The sequence below is a fragment of the Rhinolophus hipposideros genome (genome assembly GCF_964194185.1).
Source record: "Rhinolophus hipposideros genome assembly, chromosome: 20".
NCBI classification, from domain to species: domain Eukaryota; kingdom Metazoa; phylum Chordata; class Mammalia; order Chiroptera; family Rhinolophidae; genus Rhinolophus; species Rhinolophus hipposideros.
Genome location: NC_138066.1, coordinates 25694201 through 25713805, shown reverse-complemented (window position 1 = coordinate 25713805; position 19605 = coordinate 25694201). Strand labels below are relative to the sequence as shown.

The window sequence follows — 19605 nt, the reverse complement described above, 5'->3', positions numbered from 1 at the left end:
AGCCTTGATGAAGTTCATAATGGTACGAGAAAGAGCACTGGACTAGGAGTCAGGAAACCTGCCATGTCCAGCTGTGGGTCCTGGCAATAGCATTAAGGGTGGGGGTGGTAGGAGTTGCCTGCCCTGTGAAGGCAATAAGGGGCTACATAGTAGGTCGAGAACTTTAAAACAACAATAAGACCCACTAAAAAGCGGCCTGATTTTATCACCATTGGTCAGCAATTCTAGTTAATTTCAGTAATAAAATCCTCCTTCCAACGGAGCTGACCTCTCCCACTCCACCTCTGTCTCAGTAAGGAACACCTGGACCTCAGAAGTTTAAATTACTGAGGTTGAGCTTCACACTCCGCAAAATGAGAGGGTTGATCCATCTCTAAAATTCAAAGGCAGTCAGCTTTCTATGTGTGAATTTCAAATTCATTCATTCCCTCGATGACATTTATCAAGTACCAGGCACCCTGCTAGGTGTTAAGACCCAGAATGCGTAAGACCTAGGCCCCTGCAGCCTCCCTGAGCCTCAAGCTAAACCTCCCAGGCCAGCTCCCGGGGTGTCTTCTCACCACGTCTTCTTTGACCACCAGGTCCCTCTGCCCCCACTGGTGTTGGAGCTACTCACAGGTGGGGCTGGTGGCTCATTCATCATCACATGCCATGGTCTAATTAATATATAGCCTCTGGCTCTATCAATGTTTATTGAATGACTGAATGAATAAGCAACTTAGAATGGGAATTAATACCTACCAGAGATACCACAATTATAGTAAGTTGAACCATATAAAATTGTCAATTCTTGATTATTTTGACTTATAATACAGCAATTTCATATGGTTCAACCTGATGCATAGAATTTACAGAGAAGGACATGAGCCGTGTGTTGGGTGTGGAATGGGAGATAAAGAGGACCATGTGTACCCCAAAATAAGACCTTACCCTGACCATCAGCTCTAATGCGTCTTTTGGAGCAAAATTATTGTAAGATCCGGTATTATATTATACCCGGTCTTATATTAAAATAAGACTGAGTCTTATATTAATTCTTACTCTTAAAGACGCATTAGAGCTGATGGTCCGGCTAGGTCTTATTTTCGGGGAAACACGGTACCTACCTTGAAAGTCTGTCCCAGAGGCCTTATTTCCCAAAGCTAAGAGGACCCTGCTATGAGCTGCTTGTATTTATGTTTGTCCTTGCATACATGTTGGGGGAAACACTGAACTGGCCCCTGCCTCCCACTTCTTAGCTTTACCTGATGGTTCTTTTCTGACGGATCCCCCGTGCTTTCTTCAGAGACTTGAGTGAAAGCGGTGAAAGGTTCCCAGCCACAGCCACTTCTCTTCCTGGACCTTTTCCCAAAATGTTCCCCGTGAAAGTCTCTCACTGTTCCTGGAGACCTTGCTAGGGTCGGACACTTGCCCCCGGCATCCGGCCACTGGTCTCCTAATAGCTGCACGATGGGAGGAACATAACTGGAAGCTGGGGGTCCCAGGGCTGAAGGCAAGTCACACACGTTAGCAAACTCTCTTGAAGAAGCCCACAGAGACGTGTTCTCCGCCTGCTCCTTCTGTATCATCTCCAGCTTATCGATTTTCTGCTGGGTTTTCCACAGCACATCGGCATTCTGGTGCATTAGCATCTGTGCAATCTTTAGATTCAGCACACACTTGCTGATGTACTCCTCGGTCATGGACCTGCTGCTCACGTTGCCCTTGGCTTCTCTGGGTGGCTCAGGTAGGCTGGGTGAACTAAGCGAACTCCTTTGCCAGTCCCAGTCCTCAAAGGAGAGCTCTGTGTCAGCTTCCAAAGAGCTCTCGTCCTCATCAGAAAAACAGCACACCTCCTTCTCCATCTTTTCCAACTCCTCTTCCAGGGACTTCAGCTCATCTACCTGGTTTGGTCTAGCCCCCTCGACAGATGGACCAGCTCCTGGGGACTCCTCTTTGTCATCGCTTACGTCCAGGCAGCCTGAGTAGATTTCGTTGATTTCAAAGCTGCAAAGGCTCCCGTGACCTGGGCTGGACTCTTCTGCCACAGAGAAAGCAGGAGAAGCAGCATCTTGGTCCTGAGTCTCCTTGGCCATTAGTCTTGGATCTGGGGCCTGAGGATCTGGTATTGCTTTCTTGGTGGGTGAAGAGTGACCCCCTGGTGAATGAAGCTGACTGCCTGTTGAAAGAGCAGCAACATGCAAATGATTAAAGCGATCACAGGAAGCAGCTAAGGAGCCTTGGGTGGCATAAGAATGCAGAAGGAAGCTTTCTATTTTCCCACTCCCTTCCCAGGTGTGGAAGACCACCATACATACTCAGAGAGTATGGTGAAAGTTCTAAGCTAGGTGAAAGTTCCCATTTTGACATGGGTGAAGGTAGAAAATCTGGGAAGGATCAAACCCTGGGGGAAATGTTCTAAGCTTATAGTGTGGTCAAAACATGCTTAACTGTCAGAACGTGCAAATTATAAGCCCCTGAATCTTAAGGACTAAATTCACAGCTTTCTTTACATACAACAGTGTTTGAATAGTCATGTAGATTATACTTATGCTCTTGATGAGCATCTAATAAAAGCAGCTGAAGGCGGCCAGATGGCTCAGTTGGTTAGAGTGAGAGCTCTCAACAATAAGGTTGCTGGTTCAATTCCTGCAGGGGATGGTGGGCTGTGCCCCCTGCAACTAAGTTTGAAAATGGCGACTGGGCTTGGAGCTGAGCTGCGCCCTCCATAACTAGATTGAAGGACAACGACCTGGAACTGATGGGCGGGCCCTGGAGAAACACACTGTTCCCCAATATTCCCCAATAAAAATTAAAAAAAAAAAGCAGTTGAGACACTGTCCAAGAAGCCATTGCGTCATGGAAAGAATACCTTAAAAAATAACACCAGGGACTGGGACCACCCTTCACCCCTATCACCCCTGGTTGATGCTGTACAGCTTGCAGAGAACAGGGTAGGGAGGACCCAAAGTAATGACAGCTTGGGGGGGGGTTGCTATTCTGGAAGCCTCCAGCCCTGTCCAAAGAGAGTCAGAAAAAAAATGGTCACTTGGCCTGGGTTCCAGCTCTATAAGAAACTCTGGAATCCTGACCGAGCCACGACTTCTCTGAACCTTAGTTTTCTCATCTGCAATATGAGGACATGAAGCCCGATGATTGCAAGGCCCTTCCAGCTCTGAATTCTAAGGCTTCTAAAAAGCAGTAAGACTCTAGGAAAAAAATGGAAAGAAACAGCAAAATGTTAAATTATTTCTAAGTGGCAGAATTAAAATAACTTTCTTCTTTTTACTGTTTCAAATTTTGTATGATGAGCAGAAATCATCATTTAAGAAATCATCCTTCTTATTTGTAAAGCAATTAGATAAATTCCTAAGGGTAATCATGCTAGAAATAAACTGGTTGTTCCTGCTAAGTTCTGGACCCTACCAAGGTGTATATGGAGCTCAAAAGTTTAACATTATTAATAATTTCAGAGATCTTGATTTTTTCCCCCTAAGGCATCCATCTTTTCCCAGTCTAGGGGATGCGTACAGTTTGAAAGAGTAGATTAGTTGCAGCTCATGACTCACATTCATGCCCAAACCTGTGGTTTAAGGCCATACCTGCTTCCTTCAGCTCTTTTATTTCCAAGTCAGGGGTTTCTTTTAGATGTTCTGAAGTCAGTCCTAGATACATATTGACATCAGGATGGAGCTCATATCTCTGCGCCCTGGGACTCTCAGTTGGCTGAGTTCTCTGGGCTCCAATAAAATCCTGTAACAAAGGAAATATTGGCAAGGGCATATTTGCAATCATCTGAATGTCACTGGTGTTTCTGAAACAGATCTGGGTATCACATAAATCCCCTCTTACTCCTGCTGGGTGGACTGGCTGTAGTCCTAATTAGCTAATTCATTATCATTATTTTAAAAGTAATAACAATAGCTGCCACTCTCTGAATCATACTATGTGCCTACAGGATGCCCATTCTATGCAGTGACCCGCCCCAGCTGCCCTCATCAATTCCCAGCTGCCCTCGCCAAGTTAAGCAGTTAGGCTTTTCTCCGGAACACAGGAAGGATGTAATGAAAGAATTTCCAAAGCTTCTTACAAATTGGTCTCTAACTCCCTACTCCCCTAAGATGAGCAAGCAGAAACAAACTCCTAACAGTTCAGAGCTTACCTTTAGGTCATTCTTCAGAATATACCGGATATCTTGAAGGTTCATAGTTCGGTCTTTCTGCTTGACCTGGATACTCGACTTAACAATATCATAGTAAGGTTTTGGAAGCCTGTCATCAGCTTCTAAATAATTTCCCAAGACTATGGCTTCTTTAATAACTGAGCCATCTAAGCCATCCCAGGGTATGTTGTCTGTCAAGGAAAAGTCAGAGGAAGGCGTAACACTAAGAAATCAGATGAAACTGGATAACCTTAGTCAATCACTCAACCCCTTTAAACATTAATTTCTCTCTGCAGAAAAACTACCTGGGAGCCCAATCACAATGAGAAGCCACTTTACCCATTTACTTGGGAAATGCCTGCAGCAGAGACAGGAAAAAGTAGTTACAGAATCATGGACACGGGCTTCCCACTGACAGACAGACCTAAGGACCACAGGGAATGTTTCATGGAGTCAGTCAGGCTGGGTTGCCCAATGCATTCCTTTCATGGAAGGTACTGTTTTGCCTGAGACTATAAACACTGCTAATGGAGGCTGACTCTCACGTACTACCTCAGTGAATGTGGTACGCCTGTGTACACATGTGTGCGTGCACATGTGCGTGTCTCTCTCCTGAGGGATTCCTGCTGTCTTCAGATATGTGACCACTTCACATTAGAGTCCTGCATGATGGAAAGGGCTTCTACATCTTGAAGTGACACTGCTTATACACACATTGATCCCTGGGTGTGTTTGATTTCCTAGTTTACTTCTTCTCCACTTATTTATAAGCTCTTAAGGGACACTTCACAGAGACAGACCCCTAAGCATTGTCAGCGATATTCAGTTTTAAAACTCTGCTTAGATTAAATGCATTACCATTGACAAGCTGATAGGTAGGCTTTACTGAGTCTTAAAAAACAGGTTAAAAAAGAAAGATTTCTAGGAGATTATCTTATATCTCCCATAAGCACAAAGAGGTTCCCTTGAAGAAATCTCTTTTTTCTATGTCCTGCATTTTCACAAAACTTAGTAACTCTTGGGGTCGGGGACCAGGGGTAATCCAACCTAAGAATAGGGACTTTGGTCACTGTCGATGTGGTTGCTCTTTGATCTACCTGTTAAAATCTCCTGTATGATCATAGAAAAGCTGTAGATGTCTGACTTCACTGTGGCTGCTTTCTGTAAAATCACTTCCGGGGCGGCCCAGTTGTACAGCTGGGTTGGGAGGGGTACTCGAGTCAGGTCCTTGGGTGCACCTCCATCCTGGCTATGGAAGGAAACATAAGGTAGGGGCTCGTTCTGATCATGGTACAGTACATTTATGAAACATTTGCCTCTGAAGACTAGCAACCTCCTTGAGTTTCTAGTAATTCAGCTAGACCCTGAACTAATCCAAGCTGCCTACAACAGCTACAATTCCTCACCCTTCCTATCCTGCCCACCCTCCCACCTCATGTGGCTGTTCTCTCTTGCTCACTCCACTCACATCACAGGGGCCGTCTTTCTGTTTCTCCAACATGCCAAGCACATTACCACTTCGGGTCTGCACTAGTGGCTTCTGCTGGGCACACTCTGCCCACAGATCCTAGAACTGCTTCTTCTAAAAGGGGTATTAGCTTGAAAATCACCTCTTCAGACAGGCCTTCCCTGACCACCTAAAGTAGTCCCGTTGTATTGGCTTTAGAGCACTTATTATCTGAATTTCTTGTTCATTTATTTGTTGTTTATTATCTGTCTCCCTCACTAGAGTCAGGTCCATGAGGATAAGTAGGCACCTTATCTGTCTTTTATAGCACTGTACCTCTAAACTTACACCAGGGCCTCAATGCTTATTTTTGAATAAGGCTCATTCAAGACCCGTTTCCCCCCACCAACACATCTGTTTTATCAAAGGCTTCTGGGACTCCTGCAGCTCCTTGCGATTGCTTCTTTTCTGAATTCTGTTCTCTTAGGAATGAGCCCTCTCAGTTCAGCGCTTAGAGATTCCCTGATTTATTTGAATAACTCAACTTCCCAACCAGACTCCTTGAGAATCCAGTCAGAGCCTCCTAAATGTACTCCGAGCCAACAAAAGTCCTCAGAGTGGGTCAGCGCTGACTTCTACCCACAGCTGTCATGAGCATCGAATGAGATCGTGTGAGGAAACACTCCTTGAGCCATAAAGCACTATGGAAGTTAGGAATTAACATGAACATATGGTAGGCCTTTGGTAAAGACTTGATGACTGCTGGTTGATAATTAAGAATTAAGTTTTTAAAAAGCAAGTGACCAACAGTTCTTTGCTGGTCTGGCAAAGGATAGATTATAGAGGATGGGATGGGCTTCTCAGACTTTGAGCAAACTTCCCTAAATAATATTTCTTCCAGCAGAGATTTCACTAGATTGGAGTGAGTCCAGGAAGCCATGAAGTTAGAAAGGCTGATACTGACTTTTCACTTGTATTGCTAAATGGTTAGGTGTGGCCTGGTACAGCGTGAATGGTTAGGTGTGGCCTGGTACAGCGCATCTCAATATTACATTAGTATCACAGGAAAAGCAATGGAGTGTTTTATAGTCAGAGATGTATTCCGAGGACCTAGCATGCTTGGCTCTTCACGTTGTAGGTGATTCTGCAAGGGAAACAGTCACCTACCTTGTCAAGTCGCTCAGGCTTGTCTCGGGCTCTGACAAGGGACAAGTCACTTACAAGCAAGATTTATATTCTTTCCCTTTTACTTCTACTCACCTTCCTCTCTTATGATCCCTCTTCCTTCTCTGTTAAAGCTAGTTGGGTATGGGAAGGAGGACTTCTTTTCCGGCTATCATTGTAGGGAAGTTATTTTTCTGGGCTTCAGCTTTGACATCATTAAAATTACATTTGGCTGCAGCTATGTGATACCACTTACAAGGTCAATTCCAGCTCTAAAGATTCCATTAAGAAAGCGTTGAAGAATAGGAGAAGCTGCTGTATCATTTTTACACCAAGAGATGGAGTGCTACCCTTGACAATGACATTCAGCAAACAGACCTGCCCAAATAGAGTGTGACCAAAAATAAAGGTGGAATTGAAAGCTATTTTGGATTCTTGGATAATCAACTCATGTTATCAGCTGTCAAAGAAGGCTATGCAATCATGGCTGCAACTGCTTGTTGACTGACATTTCTGCCTGAAGTTCCATTTTGCGGGGAAGGCAATAAGCCCAAAGAACTCACAGCTTCCTACCCAGTTGCCTCCTAGACCCTCACTCGATCACTCTGTGGACCCCAGCTCCTCAGTGCATCTCACATTTCTCCCTTCTATTTTGGTTCCTTGTCCACCACCAGGCCCTGCCCTGGGGCCTTCTAGAGGTCTTCCCACCCTCCACCTGCAATCCACCCTGCCCCCATAGCTAGGAAACATCCTCTACCACCTGGTTCTAGCCACAGCTAGATAACGTCAAATCATCCCTTCACCTCTCTGGGCCTCAGTTTTCTCATCTATAAAAGGACGGGTTGGACTCCAAAGCTGCATTTCACTCTAGGATTCACATTTTCTCCTGGGAGCTCAAGCAGAAGAAACTGTTATACCTTCGTGCCAACAACAGATGGCGCTCTATCACAGGCAAACAGCAGGGATTCTGTCACAGCCTCCCCAAAAATCCTTTGTTGTTACCAAAAGCAAAAACATCCAAACCCTTTAGCTTCCACTGTTCCTGAACACACAACCAATGTGGTCAACCGTTTTCTGAACCACTTGCAGTTTTCCCTTCACCTAGACTCAGACATTCACTTAAATGTTTACTGAACACTTACTAAGCAGCAAGCCCTGAGCTGGGGGCTGAGGATGAACAAGCCATGGTCCCTGCCCTCTTAAAGCTTGCCATCTGGTGGGGCCGACTCACTTGACTGCAGGAGGAATGACATGTGCAAAGCGCTGTGGGGACAGGGCTTCAGCACAGGCTTCATGGGGTGTGGTGGGAGATTGTCTGAAGTGAGTTTAAAAGGATACACAGGTGTGAGTGCCAGGTATTCCAGAGGTGGGGAGCAGCACCATGAAATACCATGGACTGAAAGTGGCTTCAGATGGCCAAGCAGGGAGGAGGAAGTCAGACGGCGGGCACTGTGGGCGGAGCCCCACCCTGGAATGCTTCCACTTCCTGCCAAGTGCCTGGACTTAAGCTTGTAGGCAATGGGGAGCCCCTGAAAGGTTTTAACTGGGATTAAGAATGGACTGGACTGATGAAAGCTGTCTGGCCTCCACTGGTTCCCACATGGAAAACTCTTCTAGTCACACCCTAATTGCTCCCCTGCCTCTCTCATCCCATCATGGCTCCTTCACATGCAGAAACGAGAGGGATCTTAACCTGTAAATCATCCATGACACCATCTTGCTCAAAAGAAAAAAAACAAAACAAAAAAGCAACCATTCCACAGCATCCCAGTGTTCTCAGGCTAAAATTCAAAGTCTTCACCAAGGCCCACGAGGTCAAGCACAATCTGGCCCCTGCTCTCCTCTTGAGGCAGAGGGACAATGGGCACCCAAGGTCAGGGAAGTGAGAGTCTTGCCGTTTAATTCATTAGAAAAACATGCTGAGCCCCTGCTGTGTGAAAGCCTGTTCTAGGCTTCTGAGACACAACAATGGACAAAACAGTTTTTCATGTCATGAGAGAAGTCAATTACAAGTATGTGAGAAGCAGAGACCTGCTGAGAGACTCGGGGGTGGGGAGGAAGAGGGGAGCAAGGTTAAGCAGAGGCAGGCAGGTCTAACTAAGCAAGGGGTCTGCCCACAGCTGAGGCCTCACAGCACAGCACAGCCAACACTGGGCCAAAGGCTCAGCACTGTGGGTGGCAGCAAGGAAGTGCAGGGGAGATGTCTGCCTCCCAAAGCCTTGGGCCAGGAAATGGGGTCAGCCCCCAACTCTTGGGAGGTCTTTGATTCCTGCTAAACAGGAAATGCAGCCCCTCCAGGAACCTCTGAATGATGGCCCTGTTTTTGTTACTGCCTCCCTGCTGCCCTGGGCCCCTTGAGGGCAGAGGCCCCTTAGCACCTGCCTGGGCCAGGACTGTAAGGCTCACCCATCACCTGCCTCTCCTCCCAGCATGTACAGCTACGGCCCAGTTCCCGGCCCCCCTTCAGTGAGAAGGGGACGGGGCTCCGGCCGCTGCAAAGCAGGAAGCAGCACCACACCCACTCCCCCCCTCGTGTGCCCCTCGGGGCTCTTCTTCACTGAGCAGTAATGCAGAAGACGGGGGGAAACTGAGGCCAGGGGAATGGTAGAGCCACATACAGGAGGTACATGGAACACACTGAGCCTCCTCCTCCAACACATGCACTAATTAAACGGCTGCAATGTGAGTGAGAAATAGATCTCAGTTTTCTTAAGCCACTGAAAATTTTGGAGAGGACTGTTAGAGCATTTACACACATTGGCTAATCTGCGCTTTTGCTTATTAAATGGTTATTAAAATGAGAATGTCCTGAGCAGAAGTACCCTCCCCAAAGCCTGTCTACCCTTGGCAGACAGAATGAGATATTTGGGAAACTCTTGCCCCACTGATGGGCCGTTCAGCCCAATGAGGAGGTCTTCATCGGGTCTCTTTCCACATCAAAGGACCTTTAGGGAGACCCTCTTTGAAAGTCATGATCACCGAGGCTGCACCTACCTTTCCAGCATGTACTCCAGGTTGGTCAGCCTAGCTTCCCCTGCAGAGACGATATGGATGGCGTAGGAGCTGAGGGAGCCGTGGATAAACCCTCGAGAATGCAGGTATCTCAGGGCGTCGGAGACCTGGAGCAGCAGGTGCACGATCACCTCCATGTGCAGCACAGGGAACTGAGACCGCTGCAGGCGAGAGATAAATGGCCAGAACACAAGGGACTGGGCCCCCAGCACTGTGGAATGCTTTGTAGTTTCCAGTCTTTTCAACTGATTTGAAAGTAGGCTCATCATCAGCTTGAATCACTTCCTTTTCTACCTAGTGTCCCCATTTTACAGATGGGAAACCTAAAAGTCAGTGAGGCTAAGTGACTGGCCTAAGGTTCCATTGACACAGGCCCCCTGGCTCCAAACCTGGGCTCCTTCCCCTCAGTTCAGCTGCTTCATACCAAGAAAAACGAGGAGAAAGTTCTCAAAGCCTGGGAAGTACATTCAGGGTGAGCCTACCACCGCCAACAATGAACCGCCCTGTCCCCAATGCCCTCCAAGCCTGTGCTGCTGGAAGAACCTGGAAGCTTAAAAGACCAATCCAGCCCCTACCCCAGTCAGACGACCTAGAAGGTTCACCCTAAGAGGACAGAAATTCACTCACACCAAAGCACCCGGCTGACTAGTCATAACAGGTCTCTCCCAGAGAAGTACAATTTCAAGTTAACGCCCTCACCCAAGGGAAGGAAAGGGAAACTAGAACACGCACAGGAGGTCCTCAGGCAGGAGGGATGTTTGGCCACTTTGGGGAAGGGCCCTTCCTGGAGGGTCTCTTCTCACTCCTGCACAGGGTATTCAGAACACAGTCATGGACAGAGAAAAAAACCCTTTCAGGATCTCTCGGAAGCCACATCTCAGCCCAAAGCACACTTGCCAGAGAAGATGTACACACACAAACACACACACACACCCTAGGAAATCTGAGAAGTGACAGGGGACTGATAAAACCTCTCTTTCTGCAGCAAAGGCCCTGCAGGGCACAAGTGAAAATACAGGGAAATAAGGCCAGTGGCTGATCACAGTTAGCTAGAAATGTGTCCGTTTGTTTTCTGAGTCTGGTGAGCTCTTAGATGTCTGAAAGAAGCAAGACTCACAATAATAAAATCACACGTTCAGCCTTAAATGGTGCGTTATATAGACCCCGCAGGTAAAGAATTAAGATTTATCTTCCGTGCAAGCACAAATGGGAACTCTCCTGCTGGGGCAGGGGAAGGGGGCAAGGAAGAAAAGTGGGAGGGCAGCAAGCGAAACATCCCTGGGAACAGCCACTGACCCGTTCGTGGAGAACACCAAACAGGGTGCCAACGGCGATGCGCTCATACACGAGGCGCGTCTTCTCCAGGTCCTGGGACAGGCACACAGCCATCAGCTGCAGCAGGTGAGGGTGTCGCAGTTTGCTGCAAAAGAAAAGAAGCTTCAGATGAGGAAGAGGGAAGAAGGACATGATTTTTAAAAAAAGGAAACTGGGTGCTTTCCTTTCTTCTAGGCCTTTTAAACAAATACATTCTAAACAAGTACCACTTGTACACAATGTTTCTCTATGAAAACAGGATGGGGTGGGGATGGGGTCTCTGTTGGTGGAGTCTGTGGCCTCTCACTAGTCAGACCCTGAGGACTTAGAGTCATGATGACAATGTCACTCAGAGCTACTGAGCAAGGCACCTTACATACATCATCAACATCCTACCAACCATCTGCAAGAAATGTACCATTGTACTCATCTTAGAGATGAGAAAACCAAGGTCAGGGAGATGTCAGGAACCTGCCCAAGGTCACACACTCCACTCTTCTGTCAAAGCCCATGCTGTGCCTATGAGTCCTGGTCTCCTTGGTCCCTTTAGGCTGACTTCCCCAAAAGGAAGGGTTTGGCCTCTGACACGCCTGCTCTGCGGCAGGAGTGGAGTAACCTTCTCAGGAAAGAGCTCTAGAGGCCAGGGTTCATTCCAAGGCCTCGGCAGCCCTGCTGTAAACCATGAATCGAGCTCCTCCCTCAGTAAGAGTTAAAGGACTAACCGTGGAGCCACAGCAACGTTAGGTACTGAGACCCATGGGTATGTCCTCAAAGGCAGACATGTGGTTCCTCAGATGTGTGGATTCATGCACAGCCATGACTGTGAAGTCAGGACAGCACATGCTGTTCTGATGAGCAGAGGGCTGAAAACAGGGCAGGCCTTGGGGACTGTAGCAGAGCCAGCAGGCCTGGAGGCTGAACCATCAGAGACATGGGTTATGGGGAGTCAATCAGCTGACAGAATTGAGCCCCTCACCACCACCATCCCCACCACCTCTCAGGCTTTTCACTAATTCTTCTTTTTCTTTCCTGGCAGCCCTTAGAAGTCAAATAATCCAACAGTCAAGAAATGCTGAGGCTGGGGGCAGTGGGGCTGGTCTCCACACCCCAGGGAGCACAGCACGGCCCTGAACCTGGGTCTGACAGAGCCAGGATGCGAAATGCCCTCGGGCTTCCTTCTCACCTGCTGTGCTCCTGCTCAGCAATTAACAAGTCAGCCAGCCGCAGCCTGCTGCAGTGCGGGTGGCTGGGGAGATTCAGCTCTTTCACTGTGACCCTGCTTCCGTTCCACACTAGGCTGCAAGGGCGGGAGAGAGTGAGAGCAGAAGGGGATGAGCAGCCAGTTCTCCAGTGACATGCTCTCCAGCCAGAGACCAGAGTAGTTTACACAGAATCTGTAAAGCACCACTGAGTCCCCCCCTACCTCCTCCTCCGAGGTCCTAAAGCACCTTGGAGAATTTAGGAGATTTAAGGGGGGCAGTGACTCAATCAGGTTTGTATTTTAGAAAGACAATGGTGCCAGCAGTATGGAGAATGGTAGGGTGGGGTGGTCCGGAGAAGGGGAGGCCAGTCTGGATGAGGGCAGTGATGATTTGGGCAAAAGCCAGAGCAGTGGACAGAGAAGAGGGGACCTGATGACAAATCTGTGGCACAAACAGGAAAACAAGGAGCAGGGGACAGAGAGTCTTGTGGGTCTGGCAGAGGCCATTTGAGAAGGGTGTTTCTTCTCAGCAGGGAAGTATCCAGGTTCAAGGTGGTCAAGAGACCGTGGCAGAACAACTCCTGTGCCCTGCAGGAGACAGGTCTCCCAGGGACTGTTGTCATGGTCAAGTCCTGTCACAAGACACCTCTGCTGCAATTGGTTGGTGAGAGCTACAGCTGATGCCGGCTCTGGCTTCTACAGGCATCTCACTACCCTCTGGCCTGTATCAGAGGTCACTTATCACTATGCTGCCTCTAACTCGCTAGAAAGCTGAGAGGGTAAAACATGGTCATGAGTAATCCTTCAGAGCAGTTGTTCTCAATGGGGCCGGGGGGCAATATCTGCAGATATTCTGGTTGTTACAATCACAACTGGAGGGGGCGCAGAGGACTGCTCCTGGCATCTAGTGAGTAGAGGCCAGGGATGTTCCCAAAACTCCTCCAATGCACGCAGCAGTCCCCAACAACAAAGGATATATGGCCAAACATGCCGATAGTGTCCATGTTTAGAAACCCTAATTTAGACCTATGTCCTTCAGTGTTTCCTGGTATTAGGTTAGAAACCCTCCACACGTAAGGCAATCACACAAAACCCATACTTCCCATGCGACTAAATCAGAACTCCCAACCGCCAGCTTACTTGGTCATGACCATGTAGGGGCCACTGCAGAAAGAGAAGGTAGTCTCGTCCTCAGCTTGAATCACTTCCTTTTCTCCAATTACTGGAAGGGATCCTAGATAGGCCAGCTGAGTCCCTCCTGTGAGATAAAACTGAAAGCAAAGCACAGCTTCAAATTGTGGGGTGAAAAGAGAAAAAAAATCAAACACCTCCAGAATCTTACCAGCCAGATGAAAATAAAGATGGCTGCTATTCACCAACTTACTGAACACCCCTAAGCACTGGACATTATTCTTTAATTCATACTACCTTTAATCTTTCTACAAACCCTGCAAAGTTATAATATCCTTTCCCTTTTACTAGTGAGGAAACTGAGTCTCATGGAAATAGGTCAGACCCCTGCCTGAAGTGCTGGGCTGGGCTCAGGGGCCTCTGCCCCCCACAGATCCCAGGCCTGGGTGCAGCCAAAGCTGACATCCCTTCTCCCCCCTCCCGACCCCACCCTAGGCTGCCTTGGCACAACCAACAGACTCAAGGCTGGGGGCTGAGCTGTCAGCAAACATCACCCACCCACCCACCCAGTAACATTTCCCAACTGTCTCTTTCTTTGATGGGCAGAATCAAGGATCCAAAGATGCTCTTTTCCCTCAAAACATTTCTCAATTTAAAATTTCAATTCCTTAAAGGCATTCCAACAACACTCAGACCTATGGGAGGGCAAGGTCAATTACAAATAATGCCCACAGGGTCGGCACAGCTCTCTGCCTTTCTTCAGGGAGTACATGTTTGGGGCCTTCACTGGGAATTAAAGGATCATTTTCTAAACTCTCCAAATCTAGCCCAAGGTCATTCAAGGGATCTTTGTAGGGTTTTCACCTTTTTATTGATAAGGACAGCAACTGTAAGAGGTACCTGTGCTCAAAAGCAGTGAAGAAGCAAAAAAGCCCGTTAGTGGATAAGAAGAGGGAATTGGACAAAGCCATGGGACATGGGCCAGAGCCAGATGACTCTCCTGCAAATGCTGGCTGTCAGTGGCAACCTCTTACCTTCCCAAAGCCAAAGCTGTAGATATTTTGGGCAGAAATGACTCCAGCTTTAAGTGGTCGATTAGGAGAGCCATTAGGGCTTCTAGAAATATTTAAAAGAGGAAAAAAAATGAGGATTAGCCACCCATATCTACAGAATAATGATGAAGCAAGTTTTCAGAATGTGTTTTGTCTTGACCACCTGACTTGTTATCATGGAACTACAGATGATGTGATGATGTGATTCATGCCCTAGTGTAGCCCCTTACAGGTCAGACAGGGTGATCTGTTACCCCAATAGAATACTGCAGAAATGGAGTGGTGCAATTTCCAAGGCTAGATCCACCAGGACTTCTGCCCTGATCTCTCTTAGGTCACTTGCACTGGAGGAAGCCAGCTGCCATGTTGTAAGGACACTCCAGCAGCCCAATGGGGAGGCCCAACACCCAGCACCACTTTGTTAGCCATCTGAGTCCACCATCTAGGAACTGGAGCTTCCAGCCCCAGTCAAGCCTTCAATGACTGCAGCCCCAGTTGGCATCTTGACTGCAACTTCATGAGAGACCCTCAGCCAGTACCACCCAGCTAAGCCATTCCCTGATTCCTGACCCACAGAAATTATGTGAGATACAAATGTTTATTGTTGTTTGAAGCCAAGTTTGGGGTGGGGGTGATTCATTATGCAGCAATAGATATTGAATACAGATGGTCAAAATTAGAAACAGATCATAACGCCTATCCTCTCCAATTCTCTCATTTTTCAGATGGGGAAAGTGGAGCCAGAAAGGGGAAACCTGCTGGCCTGGGGTCGCAGAACAGCAGCAGGGACTAGGCCTGGCCGTTAGCAGAAACTCAGTCTGCCCAGCTCTGGCAGATGAGGAAGCGTGAGAGAGGGGAGGAGTTGGGCCAAACAGGGGCTCCAAGGCCAGGAGAGGGATTTGGGAGTTTATCCTGATGGCCATTGGGAAAGACCCTAAAAGGGTTTTTAGCAGAGTGACGCAACCCGATTTCTATTTTTTTTTTTTCAGAGTTCAGCTTTTTATTGAACATGTTACAAGAGGTTTAGTTTTTGTTTGTGTGTTTTTTTTTATTTTTAGTTTTTTCCGATTTCTATTTTTAACAGGTCCTTCTGGATTCTGGATTAAAAAAAAACGAGTACGTAGCAGCAGCGATAGGGCAGCTGGTTATCTCAGTTGGTTAGAGCACAGTGCTCTTAACAACAAGGGTACTGATTTGATCCCCACATGGGTCACTGTGAGCTGCGCCTTCCCCAACTAGATTGAAACAACTACTTGACTTGGAGCTCATGGGTCCTGGAAAAACACACTTAAAATAAATAAAAGTTTAGGGTGGCCTGTTGGCTCAGTGGTTAGAGCGCAGTGCAGTGCTCATAACAACAAGGTTGCTGGTTTGATTCCCACATGGGCAAGTGAGCTGCGCCCTCCACAACTAGATTGAAAAAAAAAAACAGAAACAAAAAACAACTTGACCTGGAACTGTGCTGCACCCCCAACAAGATTGAAAACAACGACTTGACATGGAGCTGATGGATCCTGGAAAAACACACTGTTCCGCAATACTCCCCAATAAAAATTAAATCAATAAATAAAAGTTTAAAAAGAGAGAGAGAGAGAGTAGCAGCAGGGACAGCAGCGCAGTTAGGAGTAACTGGTCTTCACGGGAGTCACTGGCTCATCTCGCCTGAGAAGCCAAAGGCATGCAGGTCAGCAGAGGAAAACTAGGACTTGAGTCACACAGGACAGGACAGGTGAGCCTGCGAGAGTTTGACAAGTCTAGCCACCTTGATTATAGGAAGAAGTGCCATCAGAGAAAAATCAAAATGAAATGGGTTCTCTACATACAAATCCTAAGACCTAAAGCCCCAAACATTTGAAATAACTCCTAAGCATGGAGAGAAGCCTAGGGCTCACTTCCTGCAGCTGTGATGGGGGAGGCTGTCCACCCAGCTAGCAGCAAGTCTCACACCAGCATAATGTAGCCTGAGGAACTGTATTTGTGGTCTTTTGTAACCTTAGTTAAAAAGGAACATGCTTTCCATGGTTTAGAGATGTCAAAAAAAAAAAAGAGAGAGAAAAAAGAAAGCCAGCCACTGCTATGAGAAAGGGTTTTCTGCTGGGTTCCCCAGACCTGCAAAGTTCCTTTTCTGCTACCCAAGGGTGGTTCCCACTGAAGCCCAGAACTCATTTTCCCCAGACATTACTGGAAAGTGGGGCACAGCCGTAGGTGTTCCTCTGGCCATCCTTTTTCAGTGGCCACATATTCTTCGAGTTCATTCCTTTGGATGAGCTAGATGCTGGAAGGAACCAATGTGGAGGGACCTAAGTGGCCCATGCTGCAGGGCTCCCACAAGGGAGGCTGGGATGATGCAGAACATCCCACTCCACTCCACTCGCGGTGGCACTCACCCCTGCATGAAGCCCCCAAACCGAGGCAGGCTGCAGATGAGCCGCTGAGGGGAGTCGATCTTCTTCAGGAGGTCATAGGAGAAGCCCTGGAGGATGGCTTGCATGTGCGAGGCGCAGCGCTGCATGAATTCCACCATCTGAAACACCACAGAGTTGCTCGAGGCTGGTGTGGCTAGTGGCCACCCGGCCTTCAACGGAACTGGAGCGCTCGAAGGTAAATCATCGGAGGTTACACCCGGCAGGGTAATCTCTAGCAAGGGAGGGGCCCAAGTAATTTTCTAAAGATATGGAATGTTTTCAGAGAGATGAATTGGCAATAATTTCCTCTAATTCCCTCCTCCAACAGATGAGGAAACTGAGGCAAGAAGAGTGAAATTACCTGTCCAAGGCCCAACATCTAATGAGCAGGAGAACCCGTGGGAGGGAAGTGGGGGAGAGGACTCTGCCCGCCTCTCCTTCCCTCCCACATGCCCAGCGCTGTGCATGCCCTTTGTGCTTTACGTTTATATTATTTAATCCTCATTAAGACATGTCACACCTACCAGTGTGTGGCCTCAGGCAAGTTACTTCATGACAATGAGCCTCAGTTTCCTCTATCTGTAAAATGGGGACAATAGTACCTACATGGGAGAGTTGTTGTGAAGATAAAATGAGATAACATTTAACTAATTCAATTGCACCATCTGATGTGTGGTAAGTGCTCGTTAAGGGTCAGACAAAATTACAGTTGTTCTCCCTCCCCACTGAATGAATGACCAAAAAGGTTCCCTGGACTTGCCTGACATTCTATAATTAACTTGCTTCAAACCAGGTCTGCGTGTTCAGGGCCAATAGCAAAGCTGCTGCAAGCCCTGTACTGTCCCCAGGACAGGCCTCTGGCCCCTGGGCTCCTGACTCCCAGCCCAGCGTTCTGCCTTGGGTGTGGTTGCGGAGTGGGCCCACCCTTACCGCGGTACTGCGCTCCTTCCCAGCTGCCAGGGCCCAGGTCTGCGGGTTTTGACCCTTCTCGTCATGGAGTCGAAGGTCACCCCCTGCATCCAGCAGTTTGCTGAGGATCCACTGATTGCCTGAAAATGCTGCTGCGTGGACAGGGGTGCTCCCATCAAAGCAGCGGCTGGAGGGGGATACAAGGAGTGTCCATGGCAACTCACCTCCCTTCCACTGAGCAGGGGTGGAATTCAATGGTTACTCAGGGCTCCCTTTCTATAGAGGCAACCTTTGGTGATGAGGATTATACATACCACTTGGGAGGCTCCTGGTCTGTGCTGACAGGAGCTTTACACACATCCCCTTTTTCCATCCTGACTTCCACATTCGAAGCAGTATTATAATATTTCCCTCCCAATGTATAGGTAAGGAAACAAAAGGGCAAAGTTGAGGTTCACACCCAGGTATGGATCTAGTTCCAAATCCGTGTTCTTTCCCCCATGACCCGATACTGGCTTCCCTGAACAACTCCTTCATGTCTGTAGCATCCTGAGATCGGGCTGCTGAAGCACAGCCTACCTAGAGACCATCTCTGTCACGTGAGAATGTCTCTATCTCCCAACTCCTACGATAGAGGCCCACAAACCTTGGCATCAGCAATCTGGCCAAGGATATACAACTCAGAAAAATTTAACCAAAGCCAATAAACTATCTGAGGCATGAAAGGTCAGCCTCTGTAGTGTACAAGATACAGTAAGAGGCGATCTGTCGCTGTGATTTGCTACCCTGGTTGCACATCAGAATCACTTGGAGAGTTTCTCTCTTTAACTCAAAAAGAAACATAAACGGGGAAGGAAAAGAAGAAATCAAATGAAAAAGGAGGAGAAAGAACAGAAGAAAGATAAGAAAAAAGTCTCCCAACTTCAGACCCCCAGTTCTCCTGTCCAGAAGCAACTACCGTTACAATTTTTTGTGTCTTTCCAGAAATTTCCTATGCATATAAAATATAGGCATAAGAACGTGTTATACAAAGTGTTTTGTACCTAATTTTTTTCACTTATTTTGGAGAAATTTCCATATGAAACATAAAGCCACCTCAACTCTTTTTAACAGCTGTACAGTATTCCAATGTATAGATGCACCATTATTTGGTTAACAAGCCCTGGAATATTTGTCAAAAAGACAGATTCTCAAGATTACACACCAGACTGAATCGGAATCTGCAAGCAAGAGGCCCAGGAATGTGTACTTTTTACGTTTCCCAGATGATACCAACGAAGCTGACCTGTGCCCACACATCTGGGAGCCACTGGGATATCTCACTATGAGCTACCTGGGTCCTAATGAGCAGTCCAGCACACTGCACTGTGGGAACCATAATATCCTCTTTGTTGTAAAAACAAATTTGTGTAATGTTTTATTCTTCCCATAAACAGTAAGGAGGCTGGGTGGGGAGAGAGAAAACATCATTTTTAATTTCTCATGAATGCTAAGGAAGAAAGGAAAAGTGTTTTTTATACCCAACTAAACCTATCACTTAAACTCTCTGAGCATCAGTTCCTAATCTGGAATCTGAAAGGTCTGAATAATTTGATCTTTGAAGAACAGCTGTAAGCCGCCACAAAACAAATGTAAAAGCAGATGACTGGAAAACACTGCATTTTTGCTGAGGAACTGCAGGAGGTCCCGATATGGCCTCTCTCCCTACAAAGCTGTTACCTGCAACGATCAGGGGAGTTAGCCTTTTTATTTCTGAGCTTTGAAATAAAACATTAATAAATACAGTAGAGACAGTAGAGTACATGTGAGTCTAGAAAAATTCTGGATGG

General features: G+C 47.3%; 1 protein-coding gene across 1 annotated transcript in view; it reads right to left on the bottom strand.

Annotated features, from left to right (window-relative positions):
* TEX14 (testis expressed 14, intercellular bridge forming factor) overlaps positions 1–19605 on the bottom strand; it is a gene marked incomplete at its 5' end in the record, with an annotated part of 55097 nt that overhangs the window by 29364 nt on the left and 6128 nt on the right. Inside the window, 11 exons of the mRNA XM_081028012.1 lie at positions 1245–2158; positions 3582–3732; positions 4142–4332; positions 5239–5390; positions 9747–9925; positions 11061–11184; positions 12262–12375; positions 13420–13550; positions 14445–14526; positions 16850–16986; positions 17798–17963. Coding sequence (XP_080884138.1) covers positions 1245–2158; positions 3582–3732; positions 4142–4332; positions 5239–5390; positions 9747–9925; positions 11061–11184; positions 12262–12375; positions 13420–13550; positions 14445–14526; positions 16850–16986; positions 17798–17963 — 2341 coding nt within the window. The remainder of the gene's footprint in view (positions 1–1244; positions 2159–3581; positions 3733–4141; positions 4333–5238; positions 5391–9746; positions 9926–11060; positions 11185–12261; positions 12376–13419; positions 13551–14444; positions 14527–16849; positions 16987–17797; positions 17964–19605) is intronic.